Source organism: Trachinotus anak, unplaced genomic scaffold (genome assembly GCF_046630095.1).
Source record: "Trachinotus anak isolate AG129_WGS33_773 ecotype Australia unplaced genomic scaffold, CSIRO_AGI_Tana_v1 ptg000026l, whole genome shotgun sequence".
Taxonomy (NCBI): Eukaryota; Metazoa; Chordata; class Actinopteri; order Carangiformes; family Carangidae; genus Trachinotus; species Trachinotus anak.
The window spans coordinates 4,826,516-4,853,868 of record NW_027273877.1 but is presented as its reverse complement, the minus strand read 5'-3'; the positions used below and the strand labels follow the sequence as shown (position 1 = coordinate 4,853,868).

The 27,353-nt window shown below is 39.5% G+C and overlaps 1 protein-coding gene across 5 annotated transcripts; it reads left to right on the top strand.

Moving 5' to 3' along the window:
• The first annotated feature begins 1,319 nt into the window (after positions 1-1,319).
• Positions 1,320-27,104, top strand: LOC139609402 (voltage-dependent L-type calcium channel subunit beta-4-like). 5 transcript variants are annotated; one of them, XM_071463903.1, is made up of 14 exons: positions 1,320-1,548; positions 2,958-3,041; positions 10,304-10,474; positions 10,580-10,702; positions 10,865-10,992; positions 13,613-13,689; positions 14,187-14,206; positions 15,448-15,528; positions 17,074-17,132; positions 17,387-17,496; positions 17,671-17,822; positions 18,956-19,051; positions 19,295-19,480; positions 19,830-27,104. In XM_071463903.1, the coding sequence occupies exons 1-14, from the start codon at positions 1,486-1,488 to the stop codon at positions 20,088-20,090; spliced, it is 1,611 nt and encodes a 536-aa protein (XP_071320004.1). In that variant the 5' UTR covers positions 1,320-1,485; the 3' UTR covers positions 20,091-27,104. The 5 variants fall into 5 exon arrangements, with proteins under 5 accessions (XP_071320004.1, XP_071320003.1, XP_071320005.1 ...); XM_071463902.1 differs by having other exon boundaries at positions 1,328-1,548; positions 19,827-27,104; XM_071463904.1 differs by lacking the exon at positions 13,613-13,689 and having other exon boundaries at positions 1,329-1,548; positions 14,188-14,206; positions 19,827-27,104.
• The last annotated feature ends 249 nt before the right edge of the window (positions 27,105-27,353 follow it).

Sequence of the window (27,353 nt, the reverse complement as noted above, 5' to 3'; positions counted from 1 at the left end):
TTTCAAGTAAATAAGTAAGTAGTTTATATGTAAAATGTTATGGAGATTAAATCTGTCTGGTCATCAGCAGAAGCCTCTGATGTGACTGGGTGTTGAGGGTAGAAATATTTCTGTGTCATTTCAGGTGTTTGTGGTACAATATCGCCCTCTAGTCCTGAAGCAGTGAAAACACACCTCACTCTGCTCTTTGAGCCCTTTGCACAAAAACCAGTGGATCCAAAAACAAGCTCTGATGCATTTTTCCCTTGTTGCCTTTATTTTGATGATGCTGACATCTGCTGGGCAAAGGGAGAAAAGATCGTGCAAGCTGCTTAGTCAACATTATCTACCAAAATACTGCTAAAGGCTCATTTTACCTCTAAGTTCCAGTGCTTTTTAAAACATTGCAAAGACGCTGCAAAACTGAGGAGATACAGAGGCAGCCTTTACAACTGTGTGTTTCACAATCTGCACAAACCTTACCTCTGATCTCAACACAAAAGAAAATAAATGCCTTGAACACAATATTCAGATAAACCAAAAGCTTTTTAGAAGTGCTTTGGCCGCACTCACCAACAGTGTGTCTGGGGAGGAAAAGCATTTGAAGAGAAGCTTTTGAATAACAGACCATCTTGGCAATCATTAAGCATGGGAGCGGGTTATTATATTTTGTATGTCAGCCAATGGCAGAGGAAAAACTGTGCAGGTAGAGGAAATAAATTCAGACAAATCCTGGTGAGGCTAAACCAGAAATTAAATATCTTGTATAACAAGACAGATGTCCAAAACTTACCTAAAAAAATAAAATAAATAAACCCTGGACTACATATTTAATGAAAGCGTTAGATTTTGCAGTGGCTTTCACATTCCCCTCAAAACATGCATGACCTAATTGCCTACTTCTGAACCAGCAGCATTCAGTTTGAGTCTATGGAAATTAACTAGTAGCTAAATACAGTTAGATTTTGCATCTTTTTGCGGTTGTTTTGTGACTCTTTGTAGTAAATGTGCATATATCTGTAGCTGTTATTACTTGTACATCTGCTTTTTGGGTGATTTTTAACCTGTTTGCTGCCTTTTTTTTCTGTTTCTGATATGTAAGTGCAACCTGATATGGACTATACTATGTGAGCATATACATTATGAATTTCCATATAGGCATAAATAAAGTATTTCTCATCTTATTTATTTATATTGGTATAAATTGTAAAATTGATGTCCTCTTATTTCCTAATTGAGCCAAAAATAGTTCCTTTTATGTTTTAAATAGTAAACCTGGTGCCCCCCCCCCCCTCTTGTTTCTGAAATGGTTCCGTCCATCAGTCAGGCGCACCTGGCTCTGAGTGGCAGTGTCCATGACAACCCTCCCATCCCACGGAGCAGGAACAAGCTGCACACCTGTCCGAAGTGCGTGGCGTGAAGCTGGAGCACGCAGCCCGGAACCCGCCACCCCTCCGCTGGGCTGGACCGGAGCAGCCAGCCCTCTGGACCGATGTCCTGGCCGAGATGTCCCGACACATCTACATACGGAACAAGATTGGCGAGGGCATCCAGGCGCCCATCTTTCAGGTCGGTCACCTCCACTTTGTTTGTTTAGTCTTGTATCTGGTAGGTTACAGTCGACGATTAGGGACACCAAGGCTGGGTAAGACCCTTTTTTTTTTTTTTTTACTAAGACAGAGGAAACAAATTACTTAAAATCATAAGTAAGTGCTTTACAAATCTGTGTATATGTAAGACTCTGAGGTTTCATGGTCAGTACAGGGATAATAACAAGGAGGCTCTTTCATGGTTTTGGCCCTTTTCACACACAGAATAGTTTCTTATACTTTCAACATGTGTTTTTTTTTTTTGTTAAGATGAATGGCCAAATAAAAGATAAGTTGTCAAGTGTTATTATCTTATTGAGTGAAGGAGTGGCTCAGAATAAAAAGACAGTCTTGCTCTTAGAGTCCTTTTGTTATTTTAGTTTTTTTTTCAGTCTGCATAGGTAGAAATTACAAAACTAAATCAAATATTAACAATAAAAACATGTCTTGACATGCAACCTATAGTTCCATCTAATGTTTAAAATGTCATACTGTACTCCCCTATTCTCTTTTATTAATATAATCATATCTAATGTTATCTTGCTGAGATACTTTTGCTTATCTGGGACTTGTACATACAAGGCTGGACCACAGCGTATCCCAACAGAATAATTAAGTAATTTCTTTAAGGACTTAATTGTTGTTATAAGTATATGATATTGTAGTAGTCTAAGTGTTAGACTATAGGGACTTATTCATACAAATAGCAGATTTTTGGCAGAAATTCTGCAGCGAAAGATAGGAGAATGTATCAGCCCCTGTTAGACCTGTTAGGATATTCATAGACTTAGCTAACTTTATCCTTCACATCTCTTCTGTTCTCACCTTTTGGCTGTGAGCTTGAATTGAGAGAGAGAGAGAGAGAGAGAGAGAGAGAGAGAGAGAAGAGAGATGGCGACCCAGATTAATGGCCCTGTTTTATAAATTCAGGGAAGTAGGTTCTGACGTTTTAATGGTGACATTGTCATTAACTCCAGAGACTTGAACAGAAATGGGGCAAATCACTGGCAGATAATTAATTTAGCTCCCTGGAGATGAACTCTGCTGGTATATTTGGACTTTTGGAAGAGAAAGAAAAAAGTCAGGTGGGAAAGAAAAAGTAAGACAAGCAAGACAACACACAATGCAAAAACATGCAGTATGAGCTACATCTTGTTGTGTTACATGTGTTGTGGGTGCTATCTGCTTGTGAAGATTGCCTTATTTTTTTTACCTTGTTGCTCCATTTAAATCTCTTTGCACAAAAAAAGCCTCAGCCAAATGTCTAAAATGGTGATAATGTCGCTTACTGAATGCTTCACTCGCAAAATATCAAACACACAAGCGTGGCAGAAGTTTATGAAGACAAAAAAGTGTTTCTGCTGGTTGAGATGTTGTTTTCTCACGCAGGTGAACCGAGGGACTTATTCGAGGAGGAGCCGACTCAAGAGGTCTGATGGCAGCACCACCTCCACCAGCTTCATCCTCAGACAGGTAGCGACCTGCAGAGAGAAAAAAATATTTGATGCATTCACTTGCAGGATTTTATCACGCGGTTTTAACACCACAGTGCTGGGAATCCTGAAAGTGTTTCCACAGTTTGGCGAACATATGACTTAAAAACACCAGTGATAATCACGAGGGTGTAATGGTCACATGTTGTTGTGATAAGCTGATTCATTTATAGTTAACCTCACGGGCACATTATTTATATTTAAAGGCACCCTGCAGAGTTTGTGACTGTTAGTGGTGCAGGACAGTGACGTTTTGATGAGCCTGGTCGACATTACACACGGCTGTCGACTGCAGGGGGCAGTAGTTTGCAGCTAACAGACGGTTGCAGTGCACCAATAAAAGAGGAGACAAATAAGACTGGAAGCTAATTTAAACATTTTTATTACATTATGCATGATTTGTGCCCTCAAAAATTAGGCTCACTGTAAGTAACATAAAAATGTGCATGAAGCCTGCATCATAACACTGTGCTGCATTTGAAATGAATATGTACATTAATTATGTGTATATATATATGTGCATTTAATTAAAAAAACACAATATTTAGACAACCCTTGAAATACTATTCCTCTTCTAACACCTCACTGGAAACAGCACAGATATGTGACTGTGATTCATCATGTGCATCCTGTCGCATAATAAATACATAAAGCAGGTTTCAGAGGGTCAGCTGTGGCCTTTTATTATTTCCTTCCCCTGATAAATAATAGAAGCATAGGTGTCTGTCAAAAAAAAAAAAAAACGAGAGAGAGCCATTTAGTTATTTTATTGACGTGGTAGCCAGAGTGCCTGACTGCAGACTGCCCTCTCTCACCCTGCGAGTTGCCCCTGGTATGACGTGCAGTGCTACATGTTATCAAGTGCCAAGGAGAAGTTGTCGGCTTCGGCAAAGTGTAGGCTGCAGACAGAGTGTGTAGTGTTTATGACGTAAGTTAGGGCTGCGTTATATAACTTTATTTGTAACTGAATATAGAAGTTAAGTTGTTTTTGTCAACGTAAGTGGGGATGATGATGGCGGTGTGTTGCAAACGGGCCTATTACGATTTGACACAAACGCACTGTTGAACCTTACTGAGGTGTCAGGGGCCTAACTTATCAAAACATTAGTAAGTGTGTTGCCCACTAAACCCTGACTCCTACAGTAGGCATGTTACTGCCTGTTGTTTAAGTGCGGGTTTTAAAGAGTTTTTATGCAGAGGTTTGAATAGGTTTTTTGCAGGTTTTAGTGGACATTTCTAACAGGTCTAACAGTTTTCAAAACTCTCGAGTTTTGAAGAGTTCCTTTGAGTTTGAGTACTTTTAGCAAGTTAATGGATATTAGTGGGTTTTAGGATGCTTTAGAGTGGGTTTAAGTGGTTGCTGTGGCTGCCTGTTTGATGTAGCTGTGTATTTGCTTGATCCTTGTAATAATACTTTTTTGCACGGAGGTTTTCATTATTTAGTAAGGCTCTGAACTGGACCTGTACATGAGCGCTCACTGTTGATTTAAACACATCCTGTCTGTCATTTCCTGCTCTGACTTTATGGCTTCGGAGGTCAAGAAAAACTGGTGCTTATCACATTTCATATCATTATTCAGGAAACCATAACTTAAATTGACATTAGTTATTTATTAATGCCCATGAAGGAATTTTTTCTTCATGAGGGTGAATAAATGTTGGGAATTTTTAAGGCAACTTCTTCTCAACTTCTCAATAATTTGGATATAAGACGAATGAGGCTGAACTGATTAGTCAGTTAAAAGATTAGTTGATCATCACAACAATAATCAGCAGCAATTCTGATAATCAATTTATCATTTATGTCAATAATGGAGCAAAAATGGCAAACATGCTCTGGATGCAGCTTCTCAGACCATTTTCTCTGTTTTATATTATCGTAAATTGGACAACTTTGGCTTTGAGGCTGTTGGGTTTTTGACATCTTATACATTAAATGATGAATCAGTTAATTAGGAAGATGCAATCACATACATTTTTTTCTTGAGGGCGTTTTTTTTTTTTTTTTTTAATTGCCTAATTTTTCCAGATGTCTCATCCCACTGTTTTCCACCTCACTGAAGATCTGCAGTGTTACAGGACTCAAACCAGAGGCTACATTATGGCAGAGATGGATCAAAGCAGGGCTTGGTCACACTTGGTGTACTTGCATTTGATTATTTTTAAGACAATAAAAAAAATTAATCAGTAAAGAACGAGGACTCTGTGTAGATATGGATGCATAAACAGCACTATATACCTGGTCAATAAGATACAGCCTAAAGTTAGAAGTTTTCTGATCTGTGAGGAAGTGGTAAAAAAAAAAGTAGCCAGTCACAGTTTCTCAAAGCCCAAGTTGATATTTATATTGATTGTTTTGTCCAATCAAAAGTCAAATCAAAAGACATAAGTTAATATCAAAGACAACAAAGAAAACCAGCAAATATTCATATCAGAGAATTTTCAAAATAGCTGCCAGTTAATTTTCTGTAGTTCAAATAGTTGGATAATCAAATATACAGAATATATTGAGGTTTGATATCGAGGACTATACTGGATTCAGGATTTCTCTCATCACAATGTTAGTCCTGGCTTTGAAACAGCATTCATCTTTTCATGTTCGGAGGTATAATTCCCAGAAAAATTAACTGAATAGTTAACTGAATAAATAATCCTAATATTAGAAAATGTAGGTGAGGTTCATTGTGGGGAACTTGGACTTTCTGAAATACTAAATATATCTAAAACACATCAAAGCATGTGATGCCTGTCTGCTTTAGATTTTTACTGTGCTAGTAAAGATGTGTCGCTCATGATTTGATTCTCAAGAGGAAATATCTTGTCATTGCTTTAAATACGTGGATCAAATGTATACATTTATAAGACCTCCTCCTTTATAATCAGAGCCAAATTAAATGTATTTCTCTCCCCTCTGGAGTATAAATAAGCAGAGTGAGGATGAGAGGAGAGAGGGAAATGGAGGATGCTGCTTCCCTCTTTTACTCCTCCATCCCCCTCCCCCGATCCCCCGTTACCTCCTGCAAAAAAAAAAAAAAAATCAAGGCGAGCGCTCATCCAAGCTGAGTGGACAGCCAGCCAGCCAATCAGCTCCTTGCACATTGGCTCTGTCATCAGGCTTGGATATTGAGGAAGGATCCACTGCTCTGCTGCTGCTGCTGCTGCTGATGCCGCCTCTGCTGCTCTCTCGCTGTGTATATGTATATGTGAGTGTCTGTGTGGGGGTGTGTGTGTGTGTTTGTGTGTGTGTGTGTGCGCGCGTGGAAGCCTGATGAAATGAAATGCCAGGATTGGGCTACCTCCAGGGAGAGCCTCTCCATCCTATAATGTGAGACAGCCAGCAGCACTGTGGGATCAGGGAGAAGCTGCATCCATCAAGCGACGGGCCTCCGGAGGACCAGGCGTGATCCAACGGGAGGGGAGATATTTTTTTTTTAAATTATTGTTCTCTGCTGAGGAGAGAAGGGATTGTCGTCATCACCCCCATCCATCCTTTTTTTTTCTCTGTGGTGCCCCCTCCTGCCTCCTCCGCCTCCACTCTCGTTTTTCCCCCTCATTCTTCTAGAGGCACTCGTTGGAATATCAAACCTCCATGTATGACAATTTGTACCTGCATGGATTTGAAGACTCGGAGGCGGTGAGTGTTTGGATGTGTGTGTGTGTGTGTGTGTGTGTGTGTGTGTGAATCTGCTTTTGTGCTCTCTTGCTGTGTGTTTATTGATGGAAGTAGCTCAGCTGTGCACACACACACACACACACACACACACACCAACACACATAAGAGGCCTTTGATGGGTTAGCCAACAGTACACCGTAGCGTGATCGTGGGCTATGCTTGGCTGGAAGGGGGTTGGGTGGGTGGGTGTTGGTGTGTATGTGTGAAAGGAGCAGGGTGGGGGGGGGGTGCACATTAGGCAGATGGCTTCTGACGTGTGACATTCACACAGCTCTGTCTATATTTCTCTAAATATGTACGTGCATGTTGTGTGTGGTTGTGTATGTGCTGTATATGTGGCTGCAATCTGCCTGCGAGGCTGCGAGAGAGCGGCTGTCAGGAAACCACCAGAGCCAGGAGGAGCCATTTAGTGTTCATCACACTCTGTACCTCTCAGAGATGGACCTAGCCCTGTTTCATAGAAGAAGATGGAATGATGTTAATTACCCATTTATTCCCTATGGCCCATTACACACCCACACTCAAGCGATAAATCCTCATGTGTCACGTTTCTACATTTATCAGTTAAAAAAAAAAAAAAAAAAAAAAATGCAGCCGAGTGTTTCGTGTCTGACCCTACGACTGCGTGTTGTACAGGCTCTGCCGAGGCTCGGTGAAACATGCATCGTGATGTCATTAAGTGGATTCTGATGTTGATGAGTCACATGCTGAAGCTACTCCATTGGATAATAGCTCGGATGCTACAGTGCGAGCTCAACGCTTCCACACGGGCAAATGAAATGATGTTCAGAACGACTTGTCTCTGTTGGACTGAAAATGAAATTCAGAAATGGAGGCAAAATGGTCTTGAGAAGAAAATACACTTACTGCTTTAGGATAATTGGAGTCCACATGATCTTTTGACATATTTGTGACTGTTAATGGGTTACTCTAGGGTGAAAATCTAAAGTGGAAAGACCTAGATATCCTCACTTTTAGTTCTGATGAGGGATTAAACCCCAAAAACACTGGATCCTACAATTCCCATAATCCAACTCTATATTTTTAATCAGGCACTCCCTGCCTGGTAAATGTCTGTCTTTCAAACCCAGTACACCCAGTTTGTAATTTCTAATTTCCTCTGCTAAGCCGAGATAATGCTTGATGACATCACTATGACATCATCAGAGGGTTATTTTCTCAGACTTCTCAGAAACAGAGCTGCTCCACGGCCAGAGAAGATATTATACAGCTGTTTTCTGCTTTATCTCGATGCGTAAAACAGGTGGAATGTGGAAACATCTGGAATATCTTTCCTCTTAGATTGATGTATATCTTACTGTTATTCTAAAATCTGTTTATTCTTGGAAATCACCCTGTATGTCTTAATTGTTTCCCGAAACGTGCCACTTTGTGATTACATGCACACAATCCGGATGAGCAGTGTGCTGAAGTCAGGCCCTCCCACTGCTAGCTTGTAAAAAGCGAAAAAAGTGCTCAGCTGGGATGACAAGCTTGATTGATCCTCTAGAGACTAATGTTCTTCCTTAATTGAATCATCATTAGTGGCTGATTGTTTAGATTAACACAGCAGAAGGAGGCACTTGGTCCAGACATGTCCAAGCAAAAAAAAAAAAAAAAAAAAAGTTGCATTACTGGAATTCTCACAATGTGGCGACTGCAAATCCAGAAGGCCTGAAGAGACTAATAAAAAGCCCTGACGTTGTACAAGAAAAGAAACGGCCAGCAAGGAAACAACACCACCACACAAAATCACAAGTTTAAAAACACAGCTTTTGTACGAGGCTCTGTAAGCTCCTTAAGGGCCAATACAGTGTAGAACTGATGCAAAAACTAAAGAAATCATAGGTTATAAATAATAATCTCTGACCAGACAATGTTGTATCACATCTAGGACCAATAACATGATTTCACACAAATGAAAGTGGGTAGAAATCATTTTCAGATATTTGGTATCACCTATAACTCAAATGGCAGAGGATGCATTTGAAAACACTGGTCTAACTTTATAATTTGGATGGAGGAAAATAAGGTAATTTAATAAGCTGATAAATGACTGGAGGTCTTTAAATACATGGTTAAATACGTCCAGCTGTATTCTGTGATCTGTGCATGTCAGTGTAGCTAAACTAGGGGCTTAACTGTGTTTCAAATCATAATAATCTAATATATCTATGAAGGAAGTGTTGAATTAATAGAGCACGTACCTTTTCCAAGGCCAAACAATCCTACACGTCTGTTTAGCTCTTATCACACTGTTACTTTTCAGCATTTTCTTCCACCAGATCTGGATTATTATTTGCACCAAATTGTACAAACTCATAGACTTCAATACCATAAACCTGACTTTTTTTTAACATTAAGATCCATATATTATTTTATGAGAATGTCAAAAAGTGTTGTAATATTAGAGGAAGTTAAAAACAAAAAAAAAAAATTCCAGATCCACTAAACATAACGGGTCCTTCCCTGGCCTATGTCCCATCCCTCCACCAGTTTTGATGCAAATCAGTTCATTCGTTTTGCAGAATGACATAAGTGGGCTTCCATATTATTGTGACTAACCAGGATATTGTTTCTGGCGTATTGCCACTCTGTTGAGTGATTTTAATATAATGTTACATTTAAGTTGTACTGTTCGCAATCACATGTTGAAACTGTGCACAGTAAAGAGCAGATACCTGAGCCTGATGACATCTGAAGGGCACTACTCTCTCTCGGGCTCGGGTTCGAGCAGAATTATGTGTCGAATCTGTCTCGTGACGTGAGATTGGCGGCGCGTGGTCATACGAACTGCTGACAGCACAGGAATAGAAATTCCACTTTGTCTGAGATGCTCCTGGCAGTCTGCTCTCTTCTTCATCATCCATTTCACCTGGTCTGCATTCAGAGTGCCAAGCCACCACTCAGGACTTGGCTCTGCCGATGTGAGATGATGTGAACCCCAAAACTTGTGACAGTCAGTCAGTGAGCCCATAAAGAAGTTTATTTTTCTCTCAGTTGATCTCATTGTTCTTGGCAGTTGTGATTATTTGACAGTCAATGAGATGAAACTACAGTGTCGACCGATGTCATGTGTCTGTATGAACCTTAGAGCTTTTGGGGTTTTTTTCTCTGACAATCTGGATTAATTTCTTTCCCCAGTTTTTCAGTTAAACTCCTTGACTTTCGAACATTATCTGACTCTGTTCTTTCTCTTAAATGGGTTTTCAGCAGTGAGTTGAATTAGTCATGCTTGGATCATACATTTTACAGTCTAGTTTCCTGTTACTCTAAATGGAGATTTGCCTACTTTAATGTGGTGTCTGTGCAGGAATGGCGAGACTGTTTAAATTGCCTATAACAGGGCTGTAGTATTTGAGTCTGGTTCGGAGATATTTTCCTATTGTTTCACATGTTTCCATGATGACCAAACACTCCCAGTCCCCCCCCCCCCCCCCCCACAAGATCTCAAAATCATCACGATGAAGCAGATCGCAGGACAAATGAAGATGAATGTGAACCAAGTGTGAGTTTTGTATCTCAGCTTTACATTGTTAGTAAATCTACGGTGTGATTTCTGCTCGCAGGGCTCAGCTGATTCGTACACTAGTAGACCATCAGACTCAGATGTCTCTCTGGAGGAGGAGCGGGAGGTGCAGGCCCAGGTCCAGAGCCAGAGCCCAAGCCAGAGCCAGGGACCGGGACAGAGCCGTCAGGAGAGGGAGCAGCAGGCTGCCATTCAACTGGAGAGAGCCAAGGTCGCCGACCTGTGACGCTACATAGCCAAACTCATATATAATAATTTTAGACAGAGGATTTGTTTGTATTCTGTTACTCAGTGAATGTGTTTTTCCATCCTCTAGACTAAACCTGTGGCATTTGCTGTGAGGACCAACGTCAGCTATTGTGGTGCACTGGATGAGGATGTTCCAGTACCAGCCACAGCCATCTCCTTCGACGCCAAGGACTTCCTCCACATAAAAGAGGTACGTGTGCACTTTTTAATCAAACACCACACCTACTGCACACACTGCTTTGTGAAGGTGTTTCTGGGCTACTAAAATCTGTGAAACATGAACTTAATCCTGAAAACTTTTGTCCGTTTTCCTTTTTTTTTTTTTTTTTTTCTTTACTGTTACGGTCCTCAGAAGTTCAACAATGACTGGTGGATAGGTCGATTAGTGAAAGAGGGCTGCGAGATCGGCTTCATCCCCAGTCCTCTGAAGCTCGAGAACATCCGGCTCCAGCAGGAGCAAAAGAGAGGACGAGTCCAAGGGTAAGTAACAGAAAAACACGACACTGTCTCACTGTTAGACTCATACACTAAACATTATATGGTCACACAACAGGACAGAGGTCATTTCTGTACGTTATTCCTCAACATAATTGGAAATATGGTGTAATGATAACGGTACAGCGAGCATTAAAAGCCACCTGAGAGATGTAAGAACTGTCTTAGAGCAAAAATCTGATAAAAAATCAAATCACTGACAGAAAGGAAATAGATCTGTCTCTATTGGAAAAGAGACTCATTTTGATTTTACCTGTTTGGGTTTAAAAAGCAGCTGAACAGACTCACAGTGTGAACTTTATGGGCCTCCACAGTTAGTGAAAAACATCATCTGAGCATTCTTCATTGCCTTTATTTCCATCTCCACGCTGAAGCCTTATGTTGTACATTAATGTGCAAGTTAAATTACAAGTTTACCACCACTTGACTTCAGCTATCTTTAACTAACACAGTGTGTGTTGGTGATAAACAGACAAAACACTGCTGAGCAAGTTTGCACAAAAGTGTAGGGGTCATAATTTGGTAATTTGGCTGAAAAAATTAAAATCAAACAATGGCATAAATTTGAACTAGATCTGAAACAATAATAGAAATTGAATCAACTCTTTTCTTACAGTTGCACAAGCAGAAACATTTGTTGATCCCCAGCTTCTCAATTCTGCAAAATTGCTGCATTTCTTTGTCATATATTAAAAATTAATATCTGTGGCTTATGGGTTGTTGAACAAACAATTATAATATAATTCATTATTTTCTGCAACAAAATGAAATTATATTTGTCAGGACATACACTCTGAAGGCTCAATTATGTTGTCAAAGACACAGTTGGTGTCTCTCCATACATCCTGAGCCGACCAGGGTTGGACTGACACAGACGATAAAATTCTTTAATCAGACGGTGTAAATTCTGCCCATTAACTCCTTGGTAAAAGGTTTATAAGACTTATCAGACTCTCTCAGATTTATTTTGAAGTCTGTTGTGACCCAGGTCTGCTCATGACTCATTCCTATTTACTCCATCACTTCTACTCATGCCGACGGTACCAGTGAAACAGTTTCAATAGCTGTAATTAGCGCTCCTATCAGCCTCCTAGTTTCCTTGTGTGTGTAATGTGTCTTGAAGGTTCTGTCGTCCAGAGTTTGTACAGTAACTCACATGTACTTCCTCAAGCCTTGTTGTTGAGTTTAATACTAATCTTACTAGACTGCAGCGCTTCAGCGCTTCACTTACTAGCTTGACTTCTGTGGCTTTTTGTCGCCAAGGCTCTCAGACAAGGAGACACATTCAAACCCCATTAACCAGGACTGGAAAAAATCTATCCCTCTGTGAGATATGCTGCCTTCCAGAGATGATGGGAAGTCTGAAATTCAGAAAAAAAAAAATTTAATTAATGTTAAAGCTGTTTAAGATTTTAATTTTTTTAAATTTTATTTGTGTGTAAAAGTATTATCTGTGTTGCTCCTCTGCATTTATTGTGTCTTGATTGTTTCCTGTAGTGAAATAAGGAAAACTCTATGACTTTGTGTGTTTCTTACCACTATAAAATGTCATTTTAAACAATAAGTATCTCAATATTAATTCTGATGACTACCTCCCGTAGTCACCAAGAACACAAAATGTGTAGGAAATAACTACACTACATTAATTTACAGATGCAGCACTTCCAAAATAATAGTCTTTTCCTGTTGACATTGGCTCATCTCTAAAGAGTCTTATAATTCCTCTCAACACTAAATTGTGTAAGAGAATTAGACAAATGGTGAGTAAGGTGTTTTGTCTCCACTCGTCATTTTAGTCTGTTGGAAGAAAATGTACGTCATATAAAAATCTGACGGGTGTTTGAACTCCTGGATTATCGTCCTCTGTAACTTTAACTCATCAGCTGTAAATTTCAGACTTCCAACTTCCACGTGGAACTCAGCATAACGTCCGCTCCTCTCACTGCATGCTGCTCACATTTTGTCATCCTGTGTCAAAGTCAGCCCAGGTCTCAGTCATAAATACACATGGACCATGCAGGACACTCCCTGTCAGACAGCCAGGTAGTCTTTAAAACTTGGACACCTGTAGTGAAAGACCAGCTTAGGTAATGTGACCTGGTTTTTAGATTTTGTTGACCAGTAACCATAAAATATGTGGTGGTGATCTGGGATTGGAGGAAGCAAAGAAAGGAAAGACTACATATTTACAAAATGCAAAGTGCAGGCCTTCATATGTCGTCAGTATTACTGTGATTACACCAGAAAACCTTTACCTTTACGGCAGTGGACTTCTGACATCATTGGGTTGGCTGCAGGTCCTGCCTTTGTTAACAACCTTACAGTTTGTGATGCCAAGTGGGGGAAATCAGATATCAGCTCCCAAAACAGAAATGAAATGTGAACATTTAACAGTTGATAGCTCATATTTTCTGCCAATATGATATGACTTTTTGTGATCCTTGCAAAAGTATTGTTAATAAATATTTTCCTTCAATATTTTACACCTTTTCTCTGCAGTGAATAATCAGTTTAAGCCTTGATAGTTTTTATTTTTGTCATTTTCCGCATTAATACCGTGGTGTGTTTCTGTCTTTTTTTTTTTATTCCCTCTTGTCTTTTCCAGTAAGTCTGGAGGGAACTCTTCTTCCAGTGTAGAGGATGAGGTATCTGCCTCTATCCGCCCCCTCATATCCTCAGCAGGTGAGAGCATCGGACAGGGGGAGAGGGCCGTTAATAGGCAGCTGCCAGCTTAGAGCCGAGCATCCTGATCCGCAACAACATAGAGAGAATAAGAGTCTAAATTCTTCCCATGTCTCTGCATAGAGCATAAGTTCACTGCGTAGAGTTGTTGGTACATTTTCCCATGATCCTCCTCTTCCTCCAGTTGAGGACTGCAGGCGCTCTGAGACTGGAGCTTACCACAGTGTGAACCCAACGACAAGACTATGAACCCCCCTCTGAACTGCACTCATGTGACTTTGTGAATATAACCTTAGGACAATAGAAATACTTTTTCTATGTTTCACATTATATCCTTCTGGTTGTCCTTGATAGGTTTCATTTGCTAAGAATTGTGATGAAAAGTTGCTCATGTGAAGCATGTTTGGATGTTTCTGAGATAATGTGGCGACGTCCCCCCTACCAGCAGCTACTGACGACACTGTTACTGTCTTCTCCCTCCCCCTCCCCCCCTACAGGAAAGCAGAAACAGAAAGTGGTAAGTTGGTGACGGTAAAACCTGCTCATTTACCATCCACCAGACTCTTCCATCATAGCATAACAGGAAGTAGTGGCACCAAAACATTTTGCCTGATAGGAAGTTACAACCTCTTGACACATTGTAGGACACATAATACTTCAGTGCCAAATCATCACCAGAATACTTAAGTGCTGCGTGTAACAACCTAAATACATGACACTTTTGATGGTAATAGCTCTGAAAACATTTTTGGGAACGCAGTTTTTAACTTGTTGAATACATCCATCATGTTACATGTTATTTTTAGTGGTTTGCAGTTGAATTTTAGTGGATACCAACCAAAAAAAAATCAATATCAAAGAAATAGTCTGACATTTTGAAAAATACACTTATTTGCTTTCTTGCCAAGCGTGAGGTGAGAAGAAACATACTTTAAATCAAGTTTTCAAAATAACACACAATGACCTCCTGGAAATTTCAAGATACATTAATACAGGTAGATTAATAAAAAATTTTCAGTGCTCTAAAATCAGTGGTGTTTAAATTTCAGCATTAAATTCCCAGTAGTGAGTACATTTTTAAACTTTTTATTATTTTCCAAATCCATTCCTGTCTATAAAGTATACCATTTAATAATAAAAGATAATATTTTTTCATTTTGGTGGTTTTGGTATTTTTGCCTATTTGCTCATCAGCTCGGCATCTTTAAACAAATTGATTTACAAAACAACATAATATCTACTAATATCTAGTAGAACCGCGTTGGCATGGTGTGGCATTGTGATGCTCCTTCTTATCGTGATATTTGGTCTGGTATTGTGTGAATGGATGAGACTGTAGTAGTGTGATTTGACAACATCAGCGTAGCTAATCATATCCATCCATCTATGTAGCAAATGATTGTACATTCATCAGTAGATCAAAATGTAAACACATGTTCTTCTAAGTCTTTTGATGAAGAAATTTGCCAAAAGATGTATTCATTGCTTTAGATTGTAAAATAATAATGTCGTGACAGTCTCTGTAATGTAAAAGATTTTATTGTCATTTTCATGTTATTACATTTTGATAAGTTACAACAATTAGTGTATTATCATTTGCTGCATGCCACAATCTACCATTTAACACATCTGATTGCAACTGAAGGTCAACTGACTCTGGTTTTATGTTACACACTGTTTTCTGTGGAGTTATTTTGGGTCCATTGTTTTGCTTGTGATGAGTCGACTGCATCTGATGAAATATTTTTGCGTTAACAGACCGAGCACATTCCCCCGTATGACGTGGTTCCCTCCATGAGGCCTGTGGTGCTGGTGGGACCCTCGCTCAAAGGTTACGAGGTGAGCTGCCAGCGTTTTTGTCACACGTGATAAATATCCCTGATTCAGCGTCAGTAAATATATTATTAATTGTGACATTTACTGATTCAAAAATGACAAGATTACAGAAGGGAGTTGAGTCTTTCCCTCAGTCACCCAAAATAGCTCGCTGTTGGCGCAGTTAATGGTGAGTGTGTCATCGCCCACGTAACATCCAGATTGCAGCCAGACTAATGAGGAGACTAAGAGGTCACATGAAAATATGTTGTATAATTGGCAGATTTGAGCTTTTCTGGGAAGAGCATCTTTCTTTAACTGCCTTATTGCTTTCATTGCTGTCTATAAAGGCACTTTTTACAAATCGTTTGCATAATATTGGAAAAAATAAACAGTACTATAATTGATGAAATGCAAAAGTTGATGAAACCCGAGAGCTGTTAACTGTCACTGGAGAAGGTGCAGATACTGATACAGTCTGTTTTAACCTGTGAGACAATTAAGACGTATATAATGGCAAATATATCCATTTAATATATACATTTACATTTAATACATTTATATACATTTAATGCTTTGAATATAAATGACTGATTATTCTAAAATAAACTGTAGAGCTATAGACTGTGAAACCAAAACAATGTGCTAAAACAGCTAAAAAGCTCCAAATAACTGTGGGAATTCTCAGTGGGTTTATCACTTTGTCATGTGATTTTTTTATATATATATATATAAAATGATTAGTGCATCTTTTAAGTTTTTTTTAATACTTTTTTATACAATAATACTGATGCTACTATTATCATGGATAAATAAAAAATGTGGAGTTTTAAATGTACAATAGATTTTTTTAAAAAGTAACTACAGAAATACTTGTACTGGAAGAAAAGTCACTGTCATGAATTTATTCCAGTGTTGGTAACATGGAAACCATTTGATGATGTCAGATTGATCCTGTTTAGTCAGATAAGGCATCGTAAGTCACTATGTTTTTTTAGCAACAGAAGAAATGCCATCTGTCTTGTCCTCCTGGATTTGCCTGATGGATGGGGGCTTATTCATATTTAGAGTTACAGGGGGACTGGAGCCTCTCCCAGCATGCACTGGGTAGGAGCCAGGGAAAACACTGCAAACAGATTATCAGTCTATAGCAGAGACACATTTATATTACCATTTACACCCACTGCAATTACAGGCCTTCAATCCAACAATTCAAAGAAACCAAAGTTGCACTGAAACGACACAGAGAGAAATTCAGGGTTGAGATTCGTGTCCATATTGTCACAGCTGGACACAAATGCCACCAGGTGATATCCCTGGTATTTAACCAGGATGGCTTTTTGAAACTGTGCTCTCTTAAATAGCAGTAAAATTAATTATAAGCAGATAAAATAGATAACATATTATCTTTACATATTATAAAATCATGAATAATGTTTCTAATACAATAATTTAAAGGATTTAATCCTTAAAACAACATAAACCGCACCTTAAATCAACCCACTAACCATCTGAAACCATGAGACCACAGAAATAAATGCTGTATACAACTTGTCTGTGTCTACGCAGGTAACGGACATGATGCAGAAAGCACTGTTTGACTTCCTCAAACACAGATTTGATGGCAGGTAAGACAAGTGATGACTGTGTGTTTGATTCATTGTTTGTTTTTGGCTGAAGTCACATCCTGGACACCACTGCATTTTGACTAAAGTGGGGGAATGATGTATCACCGCTGCATTTCAGTGTGTCAAAAAAAAAAAAAAGTGCTCCAAGATGAATGTGATTTTTTTTATTCTCCCGTCAAAGCAAGCGGGTATTTCACTAATTCATTAAAATGAATAGATTTTCATATTTAAAAACCTTTGTCCTTTTTTGACAGGATATCTATCACACGTGTCACGGCAGATATATCATTAGCCAAGCGATCTGTTCTCAACAACCCCAGTAAGAGAGCCATCATCGAAAGATCCAACACTCGCTCCAGCTTAGGTAAGAAAACTCAGCTCTACATGTTGGGCCGAGCTCAGTTTATCTTCTCAGTTTAGTTCTGTGTGTGCAGCCAAATGCTCATCAGCTATAGTATGTTTGAAATAGTGATAACGGCTGATTGAAGGGAATGTTTGAATTCACATCCTGTATTTGAACCGCTTCTTGTCCCATCAGCTGAGGTGCAAAGTGAGATCGAGAGGATCTTTGAGTTGGCCCGCTCCCTGCAGCTGGTGGTGCTGGATGCTGACACCATCAACCACCCAGCCCAGCTCCTCAAGACCTCCCTGGCCCCCATCATCGTCCATGTTAAGGTCTCCTCGCCAAAGGTACTGTATGATGGAAGGGGGCACATAAACATCAGATACGTTTCAAAGTAATAAGATCAGATTAGCTCTGAAGAAACAGCTGGTTTTATTTTGTTTTTATTTTCATTTTGTGAGCCCACGTAACCTTTTTTTTTTTTCGTTGGTTACAAGGCTTACTTCCTAATAATCATGTCAAGCCTGGACAAAGCTTAAGCATATGATATGATCTCTACAGCTACTGTCCCACAGAGTCGTTCAGTAGGTGGAGACCAACAACAACAACAACCCGTAGACATGTTAAAGGTAACAGTCTCTGTGTTAGGTTGATACGTTCCCTCCACTGGTGTAAGAGCTCAGCACAAGCACAATGTTTCCTATAAGACCAGCATGAAATACTGAACTTCAGCGCCTCTGATTGAGACATTTGAATAGTGTGTGGAGTCAGTACAGGTTTCAGATCTGCACCAAGGCACCTTTGCATGGAGGAGTACATCTGCTGCACATTTTCCCTCCACACTGGGGCCCCAGCAATGACCGTTCAGACTAGTTGGGAACCTCTCAAACCTTCAAATTTTGATTGTGAGGGTGCATTTGTTTAAAGGCACACAACCTGTCTCACTGGTTTTACGCCGCACGCAAAATGCTCGCTTTGCCACAGCTGACCCAGTAAAACTGACCTGTGTGCAAACAAATCAGGAAGCAGCAATATCACCGGTAAAACCGGGAGGCAGGATTTTGGAAAAGCTCCAAAAAATCCTGCGGAGACATTAGAAATATGGTCTCTTACATGTTTTAATCATTCAACTTTTTGATTATAGTTTATTTAATTTCTTTCCAAACATGTCTGTAATTAATTTTATTAGTCAAATTTAAACCAGTCCACAACAGTGATAATGATGGCGTTACAATAACATGAATATATTCAAAATAATGATCACTTCGAATCATCATCATCATCAATATAAAATCAGACTATTACCTTATTGAGGTTTTGGTTGAACCTGAATGAACTAGTGTTTTCCCAATCCCTCCACCACTTTTGCACCGTGCATGTGATGAGGAGGATACTGGGTGACCTGAAACGAGTGCAGCCAAAACTGTGATAACTTTGAATGTAACTGGAGCACCATGTACTTTCTTATCCTGCCATCCAGGTCCTGCAGAGGCTAGTCAAATCCAGAGGAAAGTCCCAGAGCAAACACCTGAATGTCCAGCTTGTGGCAGCAGATAAATTGGCGCAGTGTCCTCCAGTAAGTGGCCATCCTCGTTTACCTGACTTCATCACTGACAAAATCTAAAACCCTCCTGAAGCTGAGATTTTGTATTTTATTTCAGTTTCTCTGTGTGTCCACAATATTGTGTAGTAATATTCTTTAATAGAAACACAACAGGACCTCACATGCAGTGTCAGCGCGGAGATCATAAACGTTCCATCTCATTTTCATCGTTAGCTTCATCTTACTCTCCTTCCCCCGACCATCTGCTGCTCACAGGAAATGTTTGACATCATCCTGGACGAGAACCAGCTGGAGGACGCCTGCGAGCATCTCGCCGAATACCTGGAGGCCTACTGGAAAGCAACCCATACCTCGATGGCAACACCCCTAAACCCCCTGCTGGGACGCAACCTGGGCCCCACCACTCTCACCCCCTACCCCACCAGCATCTCTGGACTGCAGGTAGAGAAGCCATCCCATGCTCACCTATGAGAATATTTTAGTTATTGTTTTCATTTACTATTTATCTGTTGAGCTGTCTACTATTCAAGCCCCTATCAGCCTTTTAAACCTCCTCACTACAGTTTATTTGATTTAAAAGTACATATGAGAGGAACAATGGGCTGACTGCTTGGGAGGTAATCCATCTTTTTAAATAATGTAAATCTGTGTTGCCTCATAAAATAATTTCAGATACATACTTTGTAGAAAAAGGATGTTATTTGACATCAACCTTGGCTAGTATTGTGTAGTTGTGAGTTGTGTTGTCCCAGCCTCACCTGCGTCCTTGGTCTGTGCATGTGATTAGCAGAGCCAAAGAATGCGACAGAGCAACCACACGGGAGATCATTCTACCCCGAACGAACGACGCAACCTGATGACATCAGATGAGAATTACCACAACGAGCGGGCGCACAAGGGACGCAACCGCATGTCATCTGGTTCGCAGCATAGCCGAGAACAGCAGGACCCCTACCAGGACTACCAGGACCCCTATCAGGATGCATACAAGCCACACCGCAATCGCAGTTCACCGGGCAGCTACAGCCATGACTCCCGGCACCGGCTCTGAGCCCACCTCTGTCACCACCGGGGCCCAAATGGCCCAGATTCCACCCAAAATAAACGCTGCAACAGAGCCAAGATGGTCCCAAATTGTACCTTTTTGTTTTAGTTTGCGTTCGTTTCTTTTATCTACCTGGCTATCTTTCTCTTTCAAGGTCAAACAAAGTCATGTTCAGGTGTTGGTTTTTAATCAAGCTGCCAGGGCAAGCCCATCGATCAACAGCGTGAGTAGTCAAGAGGTTCAGGATGCCAACATTAACTTATGCTGTAAAATCAATTCCTTTAATTTATGTTACTGGGACCTTTTGGGATTGTACTAACACGATGCTCAGCAGACGTGCAGCGCAGATTGTGCTTGTTGCCTCTGTCAGCAAGCTAATTATGGATAGTGGTCAGATGGTGATGGTGTATGGGCTTCTAAGTGCCTGGGACATCGCACCAGGTCGGAGGGAGGTCCGTTGCACACAGACTGCTGAAGGCTGCTGACCCCTATCGCGGGCCATGTATAAATCCTCTCACCATTTAGCTTATTGCATGCTGATAGATGATCAACCTCCGCATCCACTTCATTGATATTTTGTACCTAGCATTCTGGATTCTCCCGTGATGAGGTGTAGATACGGAGGTCCAATTTTCTAAATCACCTGACTGTGGATAGGCGGACGTTGCTGGGTTTGTGGCGGGGCGCGAAGATGATATTTGGCTGCTAGTTTCGAAAACTGGTGCTTCACATTCCCAAACTATTTTGCTATTTGAAAGTCACTTTGAGCAAGGCCAGCTTTTCTGTAGCATAGCTTTAGGATTTCTTTTGGGTGAAGACTCTCACCGTCATGAGCAGAGCAGATTCTGATGGTGCTGGGATCAGATCTCAGTTACACTGTAGGGGAAGGCAATACTGCTTCTGTTCTAAACAGTTAGCACTTAGAGAGCTAGAGAGGAAATAGCTGTGACAGTCTGTCAGATAGTATAGTGAAATACAATAGCAAAATACTACTTGAGATGCATTTGATGTTGTTGAGATGTGGACCAGCATAAAAAAACAATGCTGTGAGAACCTTTCGAGCAGTTTGGGATGTTCTGTCTGATATTTTTGCCCCTGTCAGCGTGAGAAATAAGATTTTTTTTTTTTTTTAAAGTTTGACAGACCTAAAGGAGCATCTGCTGCTGAAGCTACAGGTTGTTTTGCATTTATTAGCAATGAAATCAAAGTCATTTAGAGGTAAAACAAACGTGTAGATGTTGGTTACCAAGTCAATAGTAAGTCATGCAATTGGTTATTTGCTATCAATGTTCCTTCTGTTTGGTTTTAGGGGATTAAAGCATTAAAAATGTGACATGGCAGGATCGATTGCATCATGTTCATTCTCTGTGTAGCTGGCATGTTGTCCTGACTGCAGAGCATGTTCCCTCCAAACGTAAAATAGATCCCTTCTGTAATCAAGTTGATGTTTGTAGAAGTATAGGGGCACTTTTCTCCAAAAAAAAAAAAAAAAAAAAAAAAAAAGATGAAAAAAAAAGATGGAAAAAAAAAAAAGATGGCCCAGATTACAGATGAATGATATTTCTGGAACCATTTGGTTTGTAACTAAATACACTGAAATGGCGATTTGAAAACTTAAAGTGTTGGTTTATGTCATTCAGACAGAGTTTGAGAGGATTGCATGAGGGGACATCACAATGATAATAGTTTCTATTAATTCAGAGTTTTGTTGTGTGGTAGAAAGTGCACTGAAACAACTGTCAAACAGTGATATCGGCCTGGCCCTCACAAAGACCTTCTGTTGAGATAACATGGGCAATCGTTTACCTAACAAACATGGTGCTTTGTATGAAAGCAGAGAGCTGCTGTGGTTGCAAATAGTCATTTTAATGCTGGTTATGGTTACCATAATACACTGTACAAATACTATTCTTTTAAGATATCAAATTGTCTTGTGATCACGACTTAATTATCTTATTATTTTCAGATAAACTGTAGTTGTTAGCCAATTTTGAGCCTGAAAACAGGCTTTGAATGAATACTGTTTTCTTAGCTTAAATGCCTTTTTCTCTCACCAGTGAGAGAAAAGGGCATCAGATCAAATGAAGCACCATTTGTAATCCTGGAACTATGAGATAGTTAAGTCATTATCTTTGAATGACAAAAATGTACCCGACAACCATTAGAACAAAATTTATCTTAACAGTTTGTAGTCTTAAGATAACAAGACTAATAAAATTTTGGCTGCTCTTGGCTTCTGTAGATTTTGACAGGATGAAGAAAACAGGGATACGTGCGCTGTCTATTTCCCTGGCAGTGTGTCTTTACCTTTACCTTTGTCCTTTGTTTTTTTTCACTACACACATTGACAGCTTGCAAGTCTACATTGAAACACTGCAATGCCACAAAATGCTTTAGGCCATGTAAAATTAAAGTTATGGTATTTTCTTTCCATGTATGGAGGACCAAAGCTGACACATAAATTAATACCTAAATAAAATCTAGCTATAAAATCTACAAACTAAAAGATAACGCTTTAAAAGTGTAATAAGTTAAATCTACATTTTTTTTTTATTTACACATTTTTAAATCAAACTTTCAAGTTATTTGACCCTTTATTCACTTCATCTCAATTTATCCTCAATTTATTTTCTAGTAAATCAGGTTTGTTCCCTCATATTCTGCCATCAACTAATACAGACACACTGCAGATGCACTGCCGGGGAAATATATGTTTCAAGGAAAAGAGATCACAGTCGTTTTCCTGATGTTTTCTCTCATATCGAATGTGTACAATGCGAAACAAAACAGAGTTTTTTCTTTTGCATGTTTGGACATATCTTGAAGCTACTCTTAGCCTTTAGACTAACAGTGACACACAGTAGTTAATGCTGCAGCACCAGATTAGCTTGGTGCCTCACCAACAGGGATTGAACCTCTAAAAAAATGCTCATCAAATAAATACTGGTCAATATATGACCCATTCCCTTAAATATGAAGTTATAATGTGTTTTTGTCTGAGATCTATACAGAGTGCTATCTAAAAAGTTCAGATTTGCATTTTTTTGTTATGTATATTATTATTAGTTATATATGTATATATTATTATATATTTTTAAATAAGACAAGGAAAAGATCATTAGGGAGCTGTTGCTTTTAGGGTACTTTCCAGTTTCACGCAATCATTTGGAGACAAAAAATGTAATATTGGATGATCGTGCAGAAGCCCAGGTTACGTTTAATGACAACATTTAATTCTGAATGCTAAACTTTTTAAAATTCTGTCATTGTGCAGTATCTACAGTACGGCGAAGGTCATAGATGCCATAGATCTCCATACCTTTGTTTTTGCCTCGCTACATAATGGCACACTACTTCCTGTGGAAATGTCCAATATGAATGTAATTCATAGGGATACTTAGGGTTATTTAAATACTCTAATTGCTTGTAGGATTTAGCTTTAGACTTTTAGTCTGAATAATATATACTGAACTTTAATTCCTCAGAAAACTGGTCAGGAGGATACTTCATGCTGCTGTTGACTCTTCAGACATAAATTCTGCCCTACATAAAATATATTTGTCTGTCTGACTGTCCCCAATAATTTTACAGCCTGACACAGTTTCAATGTGTCTTGAAGAGACCTAATTTTCAAGGTCTAATTAGAGTAAGTTTCAAAGGGCTCCTCCTCCCCTCACACAGCTGACAACAACCTAACAACTGGCCAGACATCAAACGCTCAGAAAATGTTTTCTGGTGCAAAGCAGCTCCTAATTTACCGATTTAAACGAGTGTCATGTAGATAGATCACTTTGTATAGATCTGGACAAAATGGGGGAAAAAAAGGAAATTTGAAAAAGTTGTATAGCACAAAAGAGGAATAAAAGGAAATCGATGCATGTTTTTGAGCAACTGTTCCTACAATGTGAATTTGGTAATAAGAACATAGATTATTTGGAGAATTGATTTGCCCACCAAGAAGACCGCAAATGAAAAAGAAAGTGTTAAAGTGCATAATGCTACTGTTTACAAGCATGCTTTTGTGTCTCATCCTGCGCCATAGCATAAAAATCCCATTGGTTGATTGAACAGGGAGCCATTTTCCATTTGAAATCAAACCAACCAATGTTGAGCTGGGCTGCTTGAGACAATCAGAAGGGATTTCCAGACCAGCGCCGCACCATCCCTCTCTTTGTGAATGCCCTGAAATGATGAGAGACGTTTGCCCTTTTGAGCTGTGGAGTCAGATCAGAACAAATTGACACCACACTCGCTCACAGACCTCAAAATACTGCCCGTCCTGGCTTTCTTTTACATTTGTTTCGATGTTACCTGTGGCCAAATGCATTGCCAATTTTTATTTTTCACAGATTAAATCTCAAGGTGACCATAAAATACAAAACTTATAGGGAGAGTTTTTCTTTGGTAAAATGTAAAACAAAAGAAAATTAAAAAAAAAAAAAAAGAAGCAAAAGAACAAACATTTATTCCAGTAGAAAAGTAATAGATGAATATTTGCTGGCAATTATTTTTATAACAAATAAATGTACATATGTCTTTGAGAGATGCTATTTGCTGTATACATGTGCTAAAATGAGACGACGAACCCATGTGGGACGCTTGGAACAACAGCAAGGTCCAGTATACAAAGTTTCAGTAATGTGCAATACAAAACGGCATGCTGTTTTAAAATGAGGATCTTCATGTACTGTACTATGCAACCGCAAACTGTGTACATCGCTTCATGCTGTGGCTTCTCCAACCAACCACCCTTTTCCAAGCAGCTTCATCTGAACTTTTAAGGGAATTTTTGTGTTTATTGTTTGTTTTTTTTTCTTTTTTTTGTTTGTTTTCTGTGGAAGATGAAAACCTAAGCGGCTAATGCGGTATTGCATGCATAATATACCATTCTGATTTATAAAAAAAAAAGAAGTGAAAGAAAAATACATGAAATTGGAGGCGATTGTGTTTAAGGCGAGGCTACAAGTGACTTCAGACATTTCTTTTTCAAAATAAAAGAGTGGTTCTAAACTTGTCCAAAGTATGTTTTTACTGTAATGAATGTTTGATTATCAAAAAAAAAAAAAATTAGAAAAGAAATTTTGGTCCCACAATAAGATCACTCTGGAGGTGTCAGTATTTCTAACCAACAGCCCAACTCCAAACCTGAACATGTGTGATGTCTGACATCTAGTGTTGAAAAACAGGAACTTCCATTTGTTTTTGGCTGCAAATGTACATGAAATGTCTCTGTGGTTATTGAGTTAGCTGTGGGCCACAACTTGAGCCCTGGCTTTGAACCTACAGCTCAAATATAAGCACCAATAAAAGTTTGCTGAATTAGCTCTTAGCAGTTTTTCTAGCCTGTGATGCAGACAACTATCTAATTATGATGGTGTGGAGTAATTGAGAAATAATCACTAAAAAACACTATATTGCACTAATATGTGTGCAGCTGGATTCACACTTATTTTTAGGATCAAATTCAAGATGACGCTGTATGGATCCTGATAATACCTTATTTACAAGATTCAGTAAAATTAACTGTTTAAAACTGCAGACTTAACATCATCTCTTTTTTTTCCCCTAATATTTATTTTGATGACCTGATTCTGATCAGTTTGCAGTAAATAACAAAAACAAATGAACACAAAACCTGCTTATTGCGGCGATGAATGAACAAATTAGAATCCTAATAATAAAGGTGGAACTGATATCTGAGGATCTCAAAGGATCAGTATCAACTTAAGTAGAGCAAGTAGAGAAAAAGACTCAAAACCTTACAATGAGACTTTCTCAGTATACCAACACCAGTGGTTTATGGTGTTAGTAGGCTACTCCAGAAAATCAAAGGTTAAAAGTTCAAATCTTGCTTATTCTTATTACTTTTGGCATCCAACACCCAAGGACAGACTTGATACTTTTAAAAAAGAGTGTGTTATTATAGCTGTTGTATTGGTAGCTCAAGGTGATAGCATGCTCTTCTCCAGATTTTAAGGTTGGTGGTACAAACCCCAGGGAGAAATGCAACTTTCACACTTCATGGAACAGCACTCAAAGGAAACAGTCAAAAGGTCTAACAAAATCTTGGTAATTGTGGCTAGCTTGATAGCTCAAGGGGATAGGCATCTACCCTGTTGTTGGAGGCTCTGGGTTCAAATCCCACAGGGGGATGTAACTTTTAAATTTCATGGGCCAGTGCTCAAAGGAAACAGTCAAATTGTCTAACAAAGTCTTGAAAGTATTGCTAGCTTGATAGCTCAAAGGGATAAACCTTAATCTTGTTGTTAGAGGTCCTGGGTTCAAATCCCACAGAAGGCTGTGACTTTTAAACTTCATGGGACAGCACTCAAAGGAAACAGTCAAAAGGTCTAACAAAGTCTTGGCAACTATGGCTAGCTTGATAGCTTAAAGTGATAGACCTCTACCCTGTTGTTGGAGGTCCTGGGTTCAAATCCCACAGAGGGATGTAACTTTTAAACTTCATGGGACAGCACTCAAAGGAAACAGTCAAAAGGTCTAACAAAGTCTTGAAAGTATGGCTAGCTTGATAGCTCAAAGGGATAGACCTCTACCCTGTTGTTGGAGGTCCTGGGTTCAAATCCCACAGAAAGCTGTGTCTTTTAAACTTCATGGGACAGCACTCAAAGGAAGGAGTGAAAAGGTCTAACAAAGTGTTAGAAACTATGGCTTGTTTGATAGCTCAAAGGGATAGACCTCTACCCTGTTGTTGGAGGTCCTGGGTTCAAATCCCACACAAAGCTATGACTTTTAAACTTCACAGTTTAAGTCCCACACCCAGAGAGTAGCTTCAAATACAAACCCAAAACTTCTCCTTTCAGGGAGGAACATGTGGTATAATGGTTTCGTTCCTCCCCACAATGTGGTCGCATGGGCGACAACCCCGTAGTCCCCGGTTCGATTCCAGCTAGTGTCCAAATGACAAAAACCCAATTCGGCAGTAGGGAATGGGTGAGGGGGCCGTGTCCCCTCCCCGAGGTTTGGAGAGATGAAACCCCAGGGTTATATTACACAAAACAATATTAACCATCCAACTGTTTTAATAAACATATATAATTAAACAAAGTTGTGCAGCCCCTCCACTTCAAGGCCCCCGCAGCAGGGGGTGTGTGTGCATGTGCGTGTTGGTAAGATACAAAATATTTGAAATGTTGACTTGTTGCTTAAAGGCCTGAGATAGGCGGCTTTAAGCAACAAGTCAACATTTCAAATATTTTGTATCTTACGTCCCAGCTGAAGCGCAGGAAGGCCGTCTCCTCCGTCCGTCTG